Raw genomic sequence first — 15,615 nt, forward strand, 5'->3', positions numbered from 1 at the left:
AATAATATAAAACAATACATACAGACTGGGATTAACTCTAGCAGCTCTTAACATAAACCAAAGTCCTGTTGAAGAAGAAAGGATCTTCCTTAGCGCTGGTTTGATTGTGAGACAAATGTTTTGTTTGTTAGTATGTTCCAGAGGATTTTACATAATGGAACCACAAAGTTGTTTTAAACTCTTAAAATTTTTAGTGATGCTACTGAGTCCTTGTCTCTTGTGAAACACTGATCAATAACACTATCCCACATAGGTACAATAAGGAAACATGTCACAAAGGTTATGCTCTTTAAACATCCATCCCTCCTCTCTGCTCAGGCTGTCCAGACGAGGGTCGCAGCAGACTCAGTGTCTCCCAGCCAACACAGGCAGATGGGAAGCTTACCCCATAAACTGGTCACCTGTCAAAAATACAAACTAAAGTCACACATATGAAGAATTCCGAGTCAAAAATCAATCCAACAAGCATACATGTTTACACTGTCGCAGTAGAAGCAGGGACAGAAAGACTCAGTAGGTCTGCTGGTTAGAACAAAGAGCTGACTTCCTGTGAGATGACAGTGCTTATTGCATCAGCATCATGGCACTTACTCTATAAAAATAAAATATACACTATTATTGAATGCATCATCTGTGGCATATGTAACGCCTGGCTGGCTGTCAGAGGACACGCTGGTGTATGAAGAGCTGTTACCATGGTCCCACATTAAGTAGAGCTTGAACCATTCCAGGCCACTAAACGGTGAGCGAAGCTGACTTTAAATTCGCCATTTGTGAGTTTCCTCTTAATTACAGGATGCAATGTGCTCCTGTCTTGTCATTGTCGCTATTAACATGGCTGATTATAGAGTCGCTGAGATCAGCACATCAGCGGCGGCCTTGAAGTGTGATCAGAATGAATTCAGGCACCGGCGTGCGTGCGTGTGCGTGCGTCCGTGCGTGCGTGCGTGCGTGCGTGCGTGCGTGCGTGTGTGCGTCCGGCTGTCGGAGAACGAAGGATGAAACAGAAGAAGTTGGAATTTAGTGACGAGTCAGCAAGAAAAATCTAGGAGAAGGATGAGAGTGCAGGAGCTCTGGGGAAGACGAGGGCATGCTGATTATTCTCCAGTCCCACATGACCAGATACATTGGACACATATTGACCCAAGCTTTCCCACACACACACCTTCTGCTCAGCAGTGTGCCAGCGACAGATGTCTGACCACATTGTTGCATATTTATTCAAAAACAGCAGTTGCAAGCATAAACAAGTATTTCAGTGATCAAACAAAACACATTTTCATTGTTGAGACATTCAATTAGTTCTTAGTTGTGTGTTTTTATTCAGAAAGTAGAGGTTTGCTCCTGTCAAAGTAGCCTGAATATTTTAAGTATAGCTGATACCAGCAGATAGGTCTTTTAGAAATATTAAAAAAAGAAAGGATGATTGCATCGAACTAGGAAAGGTATGTTGCATTTCTCGTTATCTTTATCAGATTGTTGAATTGGATTTGACGAAACAATTTAATATTAGGAGTGTAGATATCACCAGAACAAGTGTTTTATGTTACAGTTAAACCTACTGTCCCATTCATGTTCCGACATGAATGGGACATGATGCGTGAGGCTTGAGGTTTGATGAGGAACTTTCAGTTCTGATCACTGCTGCAACACATTACATCACTGTTTTACAGACATGGTACTGGACCACCAGGAGGCATCAAAAGAGCTGGATGACAGTGTGAGAGTGAGGGTCCGAGAGGCTCTGCTGAAGAGACACCACCACCAAAATGAGAAGAAGAAGAACCTGATCCCAATTGTCCGCTCCATCGCAGAGGGCACACGAAAACAGTCCGAGCCCCATCTGACAGGTGGTTTTCTGACACAAACACATATTGCATATTTTTACATATTGAACGTGTTATACTGTATACTTGTATACTACTTATTTACACATTCACACCTTATCATGCACCAGGTTCAGCCACAACTCCCCACCCCCCTCCATCTACTGAACTGTCCAAGAATGGTTCTGGACAGGACAACGCTCAAGTGGACCTCAGTAAGGTACATAACCAGGTTCTGCGACAAAGACAGCTTTCTTACGAACATTCTTTATGAACATATTTACTGAACTCTGCAACTGAATGTTTGGAAGTATGATAGTGCTAAACACCTTTTATACTAAGCTATCAGCCATGTTCATGCACTGTAGGCTCTCTGCTCAGATCAGTTATCAGTGTTTGTTGTGCTGTGAACATCTGCATTAACAACTAGGTCAAATAGTGCCACCCAGGAACCAGACAGGGAACTACATTTATTTAAATCACTTTAGAGACCAACAGTCACTGCAAGACAGCACGAATGACAAGTGGTAACATCTGACCAGTGTACATCACAATATAAGTACCCCAGTAACTTGCACCAGGCTCTCTGAGAGATTCCAGGTCATGTAGAGGTCTTATAATTGAGTACATTTTCTTTTAAATCTCTGTTATGTCTTCCAAAGTGCTGCTCTCTTGCCTGAGTTTCTCTTAGAATCCAAAAACATTCATGTTTGATTGATAGATGACTAAATTGCCTTAAGTGTGTGTATGAGTGTGATGGCCTCTGGGTTAACCCTATGTGTCTTTGCGTGTACTTTGATAGTAACTTCAGATTTCTCTCAAAAGGTGGACCTACACTTCATGAAAAAGATCCCAGAGGGTGCAGAGGCTTCCAATGTGTTGGTGGGAGAGCTGGATTTCCTGGAGAGGCCGATTGTGGCCTTTGTCCGTCTTTCCCCCGCTGTTCTGCTCAGCGGACTCACTGAGGTCCCCATTCCCACCAGGTAGACACATTTCTCTTCAAATACATCCACTCTTCTCTGTTTATAAAATCCAATTATGTAAATTCAAACATTTTACATCTGCTAACAAATGTCAGATTCCTCTTCATTCTTCTGGGCCCGGATGGAAAAGCTCAGCAATACCATGAAATTGGTCGTTCCATGGCAACCATCATGACGGATGAGGTAAAGGCTGAGTTGATTAAAGTCAAACTTAAGACAACCACACATGAAAAAGGAAACGTCGGAGTTTGCATTACCAGGGCTTACAGTTACGTTTTCTCTGTGATTATTGTGTCTGGACCAGATCTTCCATGATGTGGCGTACAAGGCAAAGGACAGAGGTGACTTGCTAGCGGGAATAGATGAGTTCTTGGACCAGGTTACTGTCCTGCCGCCAGGAGAATGGGACCCTTCCATTCGCATTGAGCCCCCAAAGAACGTCCCCTCTCAGGTACTAACTAAGAACTTCATAAAGACATACTTTTTACTTCTGAATTTTAATAGCGCCCGCTGCAATGTTTAGCTATTTTGTGGTTCGCACGTATTCCTGGCTGTCTGTAGGAGAAAAGGAAGATGCCAGGAGTTCCGAATGGCGCGGCTTGTCAGGTAGATGAAGAGCTGCACGCCGAACACCACGGACCAGAGCTGCAGAGAACTGGAAGGCAAGAACTTAACTAATATTTAGGCATGATGTTTTAAAGAATGATGGGGGGGTCGCGTGAATGGAGCCGAGTTCAACAATCTCACCCATGTTCACTGTTGCTCATCATAAAATCTCAATTTAGTTGTGTGAGGTGCTGAATACTGTCAAGCGACTGACAGCCTGACTGAGAGTGACACCAAATTACCCAAATTATCATTCACTTATTTCCAAATACAACCACAGGACATGAGATTGAGTCATCATTTTGGATTTGCTTCATACTTTGCTGTTTCAACCTGTGAAAGCTTCCAAAAGTGATTCTTCCTCACTGTTCGTGCCAGATAATTCAAAATTTCAGGTTGTTCTGTACTATTTGTCTTTAACCACACACCTTCACATATTTCTGAAGTTACAATGTGCTGAGGATTGTACAAAACAAAAGCATAGTCTAGAATTCGGTCTTATTTCATTGGACTTTATCTGAAAAGTGTGGCTCTCAAAGCAATTTCAAGAGCCACACTTTTATGGATTTCAAACTTTGTTTTGAACCTATATTTTAAGGTGTGATTTTAAGTCCCTGTATAGCTTATCAATTTATACCTTGACATGTTGGTACCATAATCTAACCTAAAATAATTTTCAAGTGCAGTGTGGCAGAGTGACAAGTTGGTGAAAATGTTGCATGAACTACTTTCTTTGTTTTAAAATATGTAATATTAGTGCGTTTATCTCATCAAAAGTTGGATTCATCCTGAGGATGCTTATATTTACTTACTTTAATCCTTAAAGGAACAGTTGGACTATAGATAATACAAGCTAAAACAAACGACAGTCCATACTGACAATGTCCTATAATGAGTCAACTTCAAGTCAACAATCCCTTCACCTTATGGCTCTTTAAGCTGAAACTCCACATTCCTCCTGCGTAGGTTGTTTGGTGGTCTGATTCTGGACATCAAGCGGAAAGCCCCGTACTATTTGAGTGACTATAAAGATGGACTGAGCCTCCAATGTGTGGCCTCGTTCCTCTTCCTCTACTGTGCCTGTATGTCTCCCGTCATCACCTTCGGAGGGCTTCTGGGGGAGGCGACAGAAGGACGCATCGTAAGAGCACCAGCGCACAAACAGTCGCATGAACTTGTTGTGTTTGTGAACAATAACATCGCAGCCTGTCGAACACAACACTTTGTATTTCCACCACATGCAGAGTGCCATCGAGTCCTTACTGGGTGCCTCCATGACTGGAGTTGCATACTCGCTGTTCGCTGGTCAGCCTCTAACGATCCTGGGCAGCACAGGTCCTGTGCTGGTGTTTGAGAAAATCCTCTTCAAATTCTGCAAGTATGGTCAACAACTTGTCTCCTGCATTTCAATCAGTCATGTTTACATTAGTTTCAAGTAGTTTTCCTCTCCTCTCTTTCTTCTCTTCTTTGTCCATTCTCTTTTAAAGGGACTATGACTTGTCCTACCTTTCCCTGCGGACTTGTATCGGCTTGTGGACGGCCCTGCTGTGTTTGGTGCTGGTTGCCACAGATGCCAGCTCTCTGGTGTGCTACATCACTCGTTTCACAGAAGAGGCTTTTGCTGCCCTCATCTGCCTCATCTTCATCTATGAGGCTTTGGAGAAGCTGGTTCACCTGGGGGAACTCTACCCCTTCAATACACACAGCGATCTGGAGAAACTCACTCTGACATAGTGAGTGACACAATGATGATTTTCACAAATTTCTCTACGTCTGGTTTCATTTGAGTTCGGTCTTTGTTTGCCCGAGTTTCTCATCACGAAATGTCTTTTATCACAAAATATTATTCAGGTTTTAAAGACCCAGTAGAGCTCACGTCCCTGATTCCTTCTTGACTTTAGCTGTAGGTGTGCAGAGCCTGATAAACCAAATAATAAAACCTGGGATCTGTGGAGTCAGAGAAACATCACACCCTCCGCTGTTCCTTGGGCCAACCTGACTGCCAAGGTATTGCCACAGTGTGGAAACTGTTACACACTCCTACGGATGTTGGGATAACTTTCACTTGATTGCATTTATAGCTTTGGCTCCAGATTGTTTGCTCTTGTTAATGATCAACCAACCTCTTTCTGCCTTTTCTGGAGCTGCGAACCTCTGTTAAGACTTTGCATTGACAAGGACAGTCAGTCAATTAACCTTTATGCTGAGATAAACTGTACATATCAAAGTTTTTCTTATTTCTATTTTATGCTCGGTAGGTTCTTTCTCCGTCCGTCTGTTTTGCATTTGGTTTTTTTAAATGGTATGAGATTGTTTGATGCTAATGGATCATCTGTGAATCTTCACAGGAGTGTATCAGTCTGCAGGGGCAGTTTGTTGGGACGGCATGTGGCCACCATGGCCCCTACACCCCAGACGTCCTTTTCTGGTCCACCATCTTGTTCTTCTCAACGTTCTTAATGTCTGCCTTCCTCAAACAATTCAAGACAAGTCGTTACTTCCCCACCAAGGTCGTCAAAGAGTTTAACAGCAAATTACATCATAAATTGTGAAAAACAATAACAGAGGTCTGCTGTGACCTATTCTGATTCAGAGTGCTGTTAAATCTTGTGTACAGGTGCGGTCTATGATCAGTGACTTTGCGGTATTCCTTACCATTGTGTTTATGGTGCTGATTGACTTTGTTATTGGAGTGCCCTCCCAGAAGTTAAAGGTGCCGAGCAAGTTTCAGGTATGAATGTAAAATACAAGATGTAGATGTTGACCTTCGTCGACCACTGCCTTCAGTATTATTGCATAACATTTCTGCCAATCGTTCCTCCAGCCTACCAGAGATGATCGTGGTTGGTTGATCAATCCAATAGGACGCAACCCATGGTGGACAGTGCTGGCCTCCTCTATTCCTGCTCTCCTCTGCACCATTCTCATTTTTATGGACCAACAGATAACTGCAGTCATCATTAACCGAAAAGAGCACAAGCTATTGGCAAGAAGACTACTCCCTGAAACTTCAAATCATGGTTTACTCTGAGGTTATGAAACTATATTTGACATTTCTTTTGTGGTTTTACAGAAGGGCTGTGGGTACCATCTGGACCTGCTGATGGTGGGGGTGATGCTCGCCGTGTGCTCCATCATGGGCTTGCCCTGGTTCGTAGCTGCAACCGTTCTGTCCATCTCTCATGTCAACAGTCTGAAGCTGGAGTCCGAGAGTTCGGCTCCGGGAGAGCAGCCGCGTTTCCTCGGCATTAGAGAGCAACGACTCACCGGCCTGGTCATCTTTCTGCTCATGGGCTGCTCTGTATTCATGACTGGAGCCCTGCAGGTTAGTCAGACGGGCTGTACAACACTGCCCCTACCTGGCTGTGATGGGCAGGCAATTGATTGAAAGCATGAAGAAATTAGATTATACAACTTATCAGTATTTACCTTATCAATACTTATTGAAATGCATTTAACAGGAATCTTTTTTTTAAACATAATTTGATGATTAGAATTTTCTACTAAAACACATTAAAAAATGTTGTAGAAATGTCCTCCAGAGGGCACTTTTTAAATCTTTTAAGCTTGTTTTTTTTTTTTTTATCTTTCCTTACTAAAAATTTAAGCTGATATTATTTTACCAGTCGTGTCACACAAGCATCTGTTCCTCTTCTTATTTGAAGCAGTGTGTACTTTTTTGCATATCTGTCTACAGTTGAGACTTTGACAAATCGTGACAGATGTACAAAAAAAAAAATTCAAATATTGTTTATTTTCACCTGTTATATTGAAATGCAGAAAAACCCAAACCCATCGCACTAATAATGGAATATTAATTTGATTTTCTTTTTTATGTTTTTTTTTAGTTCATTCCCATGCCGGTGTTGTATGGTGTTTTCCTTTACATGGGAGCGTCTTCATTAAAAGGCATCCAGGTAATGTGTAATTTATAACTGTGGCACTTGTACATGATTATTTTAATGGGAAAAACTCTGATTGCATTGTTAGTTTTCAATGTGTTGATGCTTATTACTTCAGCTTTGAACTCGGCAAACACAAAATGTCTTTGGATTTTATATTTTTCTGTCCCCTATTTTACCCTCATGAGCTGATTAATGCTGTTGCAACTCAGTGAGGCCTGAAGGTTAATTAACCAGAGATCCAACTGAATTTATCCTTCATCATTGCTTCCATTATATTGCCATTCCCACCATCTGTCACTGGGATCTGCTCTCATCTATTCATTCTCCCCTTACTTCTATGCCTGCATTCATCTCAATCACACCTCAGTTCTTTGATCGTCTCAAACTCTTCGGTATGCCAGCGAAGCACCAGCCAGACTTCATCTATCTGCGACATGTCCCTTTGAGAAAGGTGCACCTATTCACTGTCACCCAGCTGACCTGTCTAGTGTTGCTCTGGGTCATCAAGACTTCACCTGCTGCAATTGTGTTTCCCATGATGGTGAGTCAACCACATCCCCTCTGTCTACCCATGTCTTAATGTCTTTGAATTGAACTTTTTGTTTATTTTTAATCGTTTGTCCCCACAGGTGCTGGCTTTGGTATTTGTCCGCAAGCTGCTGGACTTGTGCTTCACTAAACGAGAACTAAGCTACCTGGATGACTTAATGCCTGAATGGAAGAAAAAAAACCTTGATGATGCTTCCAAGAAGATGGAAGAGGTAGTCTGAAGAGAAAGTTTGTCTTTGAGAATCAGTAAATGCAAACAGTTTGACTCTATTTGTTAACGGCCATGTCTTATAGGAATCACAAGGCATGCTCAACACTAAAAAAGAGGACACAACTGTTCAGATTCCCATGGAGAGCAGCAGCAGCAGCAAGCCCACTCAGTCTTTAAAACCACATGACCCCAGGTGAGTGCAAACACATTCACATGCACAGAGAATTAAAACACAGCCCAGATGTGGGCATACTGGGATGGTAAGATCAGTGTTTTAAAGCGCCTCTGTCCTCTTTGTCCACGTGCATGCTTGTTTTTTTTAGACACCTGGTGTGTGGTGCTGTTTTTCCATTGTGGATACTAACACTCTGGGAGCTCTCCCTTAAAGGCCACCTCTGCCTCTATCCATTTTCTGACCTTACCCCCTTTCCGTCTCCCTGATCCTCAGGTGTGATCCCTCTGATATTAACATATCTGATGAAATGTCTAAAACCACCGTTTGGAAATCCCTCAACTCCAATCAAAGGGACATTCGTCCTGTGGCTGCTAAAAAGGCAAGGCCATACCCTTTTCCCCACTCACCCTTGCCATTTGGCTTTCTTCCTTGCTGCACATTGTGGCTGCTTGCTTTCGTTGTGCTTTGTAGTGATTGCTAAAACTTACATTTAATGGAAGAGAGTGAGCACTGGGTGTCATAACTCTGTTTTTTTTCTTGATCCTGCAGGATTGAAGAAATTGCATTCATTGATGAGTAAAGAACGTTCACAGTTGTGGCAGACTCAGCTGTATCACCTGACTGTAGTTTAGGGCCACAGGATGCCACAACTTGGCTGCTTCGCGCCATCAGCCTCTTCAATGCTTAGAAAAAGAAGGCTTCAACTGTTCTACCAGCTACCCATAACACACACACACACACACACACACACACACACACACACACACACACACTTTTCAATCTTTGTGAGGTTTGTGTGTATATATATATATATATATATATATATATATATATGCTGTCATTGAAATTTTTATTGCACAAACCAATTCCTTTAAATTAAAAGCAATGCTAAATTAATTCAAACTTCGACCCTGTGACATGCAGCAAGCCCCAACTTCACCAACCTCACCCATCAATAACATGTACCCCTATCTTTACTGTATTTTAACCACAGCTGGTTTCAATGCCATCTGCTTGTATCCTTAAATACCAGAATTACAGCAACTAATCCAAACAGGGAAGCAGACAAAATGTTGTTCTGTTAAAGATTCCGGTAATAACTAACCTGAGAGAGACTGATTCTATCAAACAGTTCGCTTATAATAAATTTGATGAGAGAAGTGACACAGCCCTAGCTAATAAAGTATTTACAAAATCCTTGAGTTGACAGCTGACTGGAAATAATGAAGATAAAACTGCAAGGATGCACTCACAGCTGCTGGCAGTCACCACAATAAATGATTTCTCCTGCATGAGCGAACACTGAATGTCAAAATCATGTGGGTGTAGGGTCACTTCCTTTAAAAAGAGATTACCAAAGATCTCCTTGTCGCCAGCGTTAGTTTTCGAAACACAGAAAGTAATGGCAAAAGAATAAGGAACTAATTTGAAGAGGCAGGGGTTTTCACCCTATTACCAAGCTTGAATGACATTGCACTTAAGATATCGTTGTTGATATCTATTAACAACAAGATGGCAATAAAAAGAATAACTCTTCTTTTGCTAATTAGACACTTTAAAATTCTAGTTTCTGGAATGCCTTTATATATAGCCTGTAGCTAGTACTCACTGATGGTTTTGCACTAAACCTACTTTCATGTTTTTAGTTTGTCTCCAATGTAGTTTTAAATTCTTCAGTTTTACTCAAAAAAAAACAACATTTTTTTCTAAGTTTATTTCGGACATGTGGGTACAACAACACAAATATATATATAAACACAAACAAACAAACATAACAGAGCAACGCAAGCAAATAAACAACAGACAACTAAATAAATAAGGGCCCGACACATCCGAAAAGGAGTAGGATTCCTTTCTTTTGTAAAGAAAGAAATCATACTGAGGAAAGCCGTTCCACTGTTACAATATATGTGGTATATACAATCCTCACAAAGATAGAAAAAAATATATATGCACATAGAATGAAAACAACCTTCCCTGCACCTCTTTCACTCAAAGCAACACTCAGCTTTCATCCTCACACTGTAGCTGGGCTTTCTACAGGAGCGTAAATACTCCTTGTCAAGCAAACCAGGTTCCTTTGAACAATCCATGTAGGTTTGACTGTCATTAGCCCTGAAACTACTACAATCTAGTTTAATTCATCGTGTCCTGAGTGTTCCTTTATTTAGAATAGTGATGGTTGTGGTTAATTGATCAGTAGCTCCAGTAATCCACAGACATACTCGTTTGGGCCATAAAAGGATGTGTCAGTTTTGTGCAATAATGTAAACTGAAATCAGTAAACGTCAGAAGATCCACGTCAGTGGCATCAACAGTGTGTGTTTTATTAGGTGTAATTAATCTTTTGCCCTTCATGAATGTTTGTCGCTGAAATAATGATTGTTGAGGGCCAGAGGTAGTGATGCCAAATGTTTGTCACGTGTTGTACAGTGTCTTATTTCTTTACCTCAGAGAAAATAATGAATGCTCCTGCAAGGCACTTTGGATGATGTTAGGTCAGGGAAAACCCGTGCAGAAAAATATGTGTGTGTGTGTGTGTGTGTGTGTGTGTGTGTGTGTGTGTGTGTGTGTGTGTGTGTGTGTGTGTGTGTGTGTGTGTGTGTGTGTGTGTGTGTGTGTGTGTGTGTGTGTGTGTGTGTGTCTTAAGGTATGAAGAGAATAATTTTTTGGGACGAAGGCTTCTGAATTTTTTTTAAAGCAATAATTTACCCACATCTGAACCAAAATTGACCCTTTTTTTTTTTTTTTTTAACTCACAGAGATCATTTTGTAAAATATCACTTTTTGTATTTGTATCATTATTTTTGTCATTTCAAGCAAAAACACACTTTTGTTTGTTCTATGTGCCAAAAAGCAACATGCAATGACACACAATTACTGAAGGCATTTTTGACTCATTTATGATTGTCATGACATTTGAATCTGGATTAATAGAGATTCCACTGTAATATGCCCCCCTGGTTGTTTTATAATCACTTCTTGTGGTTGTATTTGATTTATGTAAATTATGAAACTGTAACTCGAGCATCACCTTAAAGCTGGTCGAGCTAAAAGGGAGAAGAGAGTTACGTTAAAAGGAATGATTCTCAAATATATTTAATTTGAGTTGCACTTTCTGTAGATAAAGAATGTTATTATTTATTTTACTTTCAAGAGATTAATTGAGCTATTTGATTTCTTTACAAAAGTCACAGTTTATTTATTTTTAGATATACATATATATATATATAAGAGTATCTTTACTTTGTGTATATAGTATAATAAGCAAATTTAAGTTGGAGAAATGCTGAAGAATGCAGCATATAACAAATACTCTTGAAATGAATGATAATATAATACTGTTGCAGCTTATTGTTATATGGTGAGTGAAGACGGAGTTATTCTAATAATCTATCACCACAACAGTCCTTTTGATGCAGTGGTGATCCGAGAGAGCCTCAAAATATGACTGATGGATATTTCACGAAACCATAAGTCGCCAGTTCATCAAAGTATTTTTAGATGGAAGATTTGTGGTCAGAGAGAGAGAGAGAGAGAGAGTTGTGGTGATGGTCAATCTGATCACAGCCTCCCCGAGTTAATACACATGTAACTATATTAGAATACACAACATCCATGACTAGATATGTTTATTCAACATTTGGCCTCTGACTTCTAGTTGAATTTCAATTTAGGAAAATCCATCCATCATTTTCTATACTGCTTTATCCAACTCCGCAAGGCACTGGAGCCAAGCAGGCAAATTCAGAACCACCTATTAGCCTCAAACTTTGACTGTTGAAAGAAACCCACACACACACACAGTGAGAACTTGCAAACTATATATAATAGAACATATAGAAAGGCCCCAAACCCGGACTCGTACCAGGAATATTCTTGCTATGAGGTAGGGTGCAGAACCTCAATTTGTGATTTTATGTTTGTAATTTAAAGATTCTTACCTCCATGTGTTTTATTCAAGGTACTTTCAAGCAAAGAGCGGGACTAAACTCGCCCCCCTCTGTATGATAACTAGTAATGATAATTGCCTCCTCTCCAGCACATATGAACATTTTGTACAATGTGTCTGCTGTCATGTAATTCTGGTTTCAATCAGTCAAACTTCTGAATGTCAGTCGTCTTTGTGCATCTGAGGACTCATTACTGAATGACTGAATGGCATGGCTACAATATTATCCATTGTGTATATGCGTATATGTATTTAACGTCACATGAATGTGTGCAGAGGAGATGCTGTATAAAATTAATTTCGATGGAAAGGATTTCACCGAATTCTAAAATCACTGTTAAACATCCAGCATTTAAGGACTGTAAATCTCCTGTAACTGAACAATTCATTTATTAGCCATTGCTCAAAAGCATCATGTGTCAATAACATAAGCTTCACTTTCAACTATTAATGTATATGTGAATGTATGGTAAGAGTACTACAGTATGCCTTCGACATACTGTAAGCTGACAGCATATACATAATACCAGAAAGGTTCATTAACTTAAATGGATGTGAGTATAAATATATGTGCAGTACATGTGTGCCAGTCATAGAATACTTCTGTTATTGTGCATTCTTTTTTTTCCACCCTTTGACTGTATATTAAGATTCAGTGTCAGTAATGAAGACTGTCAAAAACATTATTCCTGGGTCTCATTTTGGATGATTGTAAGACTCTTTTATCCCTATTCCGCTGGCCTCTTCGCTTTCACACGTAGATGAAAGTGAAAACTGTGTGAGGCTTCGTCTTTTCAACGAATATTACTCGAAACCTGTGTCTGTTTCAAGGACATGGTGACAGTGGAGGAGAAGGATGTGGGAGGCTTTCAGGGAGAAGAGCACATGTACTGCAGTAACCTTAATCCTTTAGTCTCTGAGCCATAGAAAGAGCAATGCCTTGTCTCTTCAACCTCTGAACGATTAGTCTTGATTGAAATTATTCTACATGTTTTTTATGTATATGTAATTTAATTTTTGACTATGGAAAAATGAAAATAAATAATTACAATCCAGATGGAATATAACGAATGTGTTGTCTCTTGTATTAGATATTAAATGTCACAACACTTTCTCTGTATTGTATGAGTGTTCCTGTGAATTCATGTATTTGAAGAGTTGTTTCACTAGGAGGCAGCAGAGTTGCAATTCTTCCCTTTTTGATTCTGCCCGTGAAAACTTTTCCTTCTGAATATTCATTCAAATGTAAAACTGTTACATCAGTGTAAAAGAATTGAAGTTGAGCACCAGTAAACGAGGATAAAAAAAAAAAAGTGTTTTACCTTCCTCTCAACCTCATGTTTCCATCCTCTCCCTCTTGTGCTGCACCCCTCCCCCAGTTTTTATCCTGAGGTGAGAGCACCATGTGCACATCTGGAGGTGATCCTGGCTGCAAAAGGAGTAGCCTGTGGGAAGGAGTGTGGGGTTAAAGATGCATTGCACCCTGTATGTGTATGTCTATGTGTGCATGTGTGCCTTGGGGGTGTCATGTGATCCTGACTCCCAAATGCTCCTGATTACAAGCAGCTGGCGGGCTGCAGCATGGACCAATGAGAGGAGCTTTTGGCTGTGACATCAGGCCCTGTAAGGGGGTTGACAGGAGCATTTTGGATGGTTTATACCTCAAGCATTGAATCAGGGCCCAGCAGCATTAGGCTGAACTATTATACTGCATCTCACACACACACACACACACACACACACACACACACACTGAGCTTTTTGTGTTGTCACTTGGTCTAAACGTCACATTTACTTACCCACATTTTAATTAAAATACAAAAATAGAAAGTATTTATGAGTGTTATATATTGATTCAGAAATCAAACAGAAAACAGAAAAACGCAAAACAAAACAAGAATAACATCCATGATTCTAACATGATGGTCTGTTCTTGTTTACATCGACGGCAAATAATTAACTCTGAACTTCAAAATGATCTGGCAGGCATATCACCATTTGTGGTTTTTCAGCTGTCTTGTAAGGAAACAGATATTTTCTAAAGTTCACAAACGCAACTTGTTATTTTTCTATTTATTTCCGTTACCTGTGCTAATTTAGAAGATTGACTTTTGGAAGGTTAATGTATATTAACAGCCAGCACTGAAGCAAAAAGAAGAAAGAAAGAGGTCAATTTCATTATTTCAAAAGTTAAACAAATAAAAGGAAAGAAGGAAAGAAACTAACTTCAGCTTTTAAACTAAGGTGTTCTGTTTCACAAGAAGTTGGAGTTCTAATTCCAAATTGAACAGATTTCCAAGAAACCCGGTTTTAATGCCCAGGAATTTTAATTGAATGTAACATTTCTGGATAGAGCCTCGTAAAATATGAGCCTGTCATGGCTCCAAATGCTCAATTTCAAAATGATCAGTCTTGTGTAAGAGGCGCCCAAAATGATCCTGTTTGTCTTTTCTGTCCTTTCTCTCTTTCTTTTAGACTCTCTGAGCCGTTGTCTTCTTTTCCCACTGAACAGAGGCAGCTCTCAGCTCGTCCCTCCTCTTCATCAATCTCTGTCATAAATCTGTCAAGCAGAGAGAAAGGGAACTGCTGAATACAGATTTGTCAGCAATTAATCTAACCTCTATTACCAGACTTGAATATTGTGTCCTCTATGCTGGGGAACAATAAGCCACTCAAACGTGTGCGTGCGTGTGTGTGTGTGTGTGTGTGTGTGTGTGTGTGTGTGTGTGTGTGTGTGTGTGTGTGTGTGTGTGTGTGTGTGTGTGTGTGTGTGTGTGTGTGTGTGTGTGTGTGTGAGAGAGAGAGAGAGAGAGAGAGAGAGAGAGAGAGAGAGAGAGAGAGAGAGAGAGAGAGAGAGAGAGAGAGAGAGAGAGAGAGAGAGAGAGAGAGAGAGAGAGAGAGAGAGAGAGCAATGCTTCAAATGTTTTGTCGTCTCCAAAGAAAACATGAGTGGAAAGATAAAGCATCCTTTGTGCTGCTTTTTTCCTGTTCTCTGTTCTCTGAGGAGGCCAAGCAATATTACTCAGACTTGTCCGCTTTTTGTTACTTTTAAGACAATTACTTAACAGGTGAAGCGTCCAGCAGGCAGACACTGCTGTCACTTTACAGGGAATCGTTGAACTCCACCATATTATTTAACCTTGAGGACAGATTTTCTGCTCTGAGTGAAAGCTAATTGACATTCAGCATTTGATGAAGACAAAGGACACATGAAGAGTTAACGTGAGCTGTGGTAATGTGTTAGTGTGCTCCTTTTTATAGATTTTTCTACAGAGGCAGATTACAGTCGATAGATTCCCAAGCATTCATGCAAATTCAAAGTAAACAGGAACATCCGCATTAGAGCTATTAATAGTATCATGTTTGCCTACAACTCTGCACTGTAACATGCGCTCGTCTCCGATTTCT

The 15,615-nt window shown here is 40.4% G+C and overlaps 1 protein-coding gene across 1 annotated transcript in view; it reads left to right on the forward strand.

Annotated features, from left to right (window-relative positions):
* Nucleotides 1-8,810, forward strand: part of slc4a8 (solute carrier family 4 member 8) — a gene marked incomplete at its 3' end in the record, with an annotated part of 28,003 nt that extends 19,193 nt beyond the window's left edge. The window contains exons 6-25 of the mRNA XM_080461121.1: nt 1,674-1,850; nt 1,958-2,046; nt 2,652-2,809; nt 2,905-2,992; nt 3,114-3,260; nt 3,371-3,471; nt 4,382-4,556; nt 4,660-4,793; nt 4,903-5,148; nt 5,317-5,422; nt 5,764-5,925; nt 6,033-6,146; nt 6,240-6,401; nt 6,489-6,740; nt 7,264-7,332; nt 7,688-7,861; nt 7,950-8,081; nt 8,164-8,273; nt 8,529-8,634; nt 8,805-8,810. Of these exons, the coding sequence (XP_080317247.1) occupies nt 1,674-1,850; nt 1,958-2,046; nt 2,652-2,809; nt 2,905-2,992; nt 3,114-3,260; nt 3,371-3,471; nt 4,382-4,556; nt 4,660-4,793; nt 4,903-5,148; nt 5,317-5,422; nt 5,764-5,925; nt 6,033-6,146; nt 6,240-6,401; nt 6,489-6,740; nt 7,264-7,332; nt 7,688-7,861; nt 7,950-8,081; nt 8,164-8,273; nt 8,529-8,634; nt 8,805-8,810 (2,708 nt within the window). The remainder of the gene's footprint in view (nt 1-1,673; nt 1,851-1,957; nt 2,047-2,651; nt 2,810-2,904; nt 2,993-3,113; nt 3,261-3,370; nt 3,472-4,381; nt 4,557-4,659; nt 4,794-4,902; nt 5,149-5,316; nt 5,423-5,763; nt 5,926-6,032; nt 6,147-6,239; nt 6,402-6,488; nt 6,741-7,263; nt 7,333-7,687; nt 7,862-7,949; nt 8,082-8,163; nt 8,274-8,528; nt 8,635-8,804) is intronic.
* Between the last annotated feature and the right edge of the window lie 6,805 nt (nt 8,811-15,615).

This window comes from Lipophrys pholis (assembly GCF_963383615.2).
Source record: "Lipophrys pholis genome assembly, chromosome: 4".
Classification (NCBI taxonomy): domain Eukaryota; kingdom Metazoa; phylum Chordata; class Actinopteri; order Blenniiformes; family Blenniidae; genus Lipophrys; species Lipophrys pholis.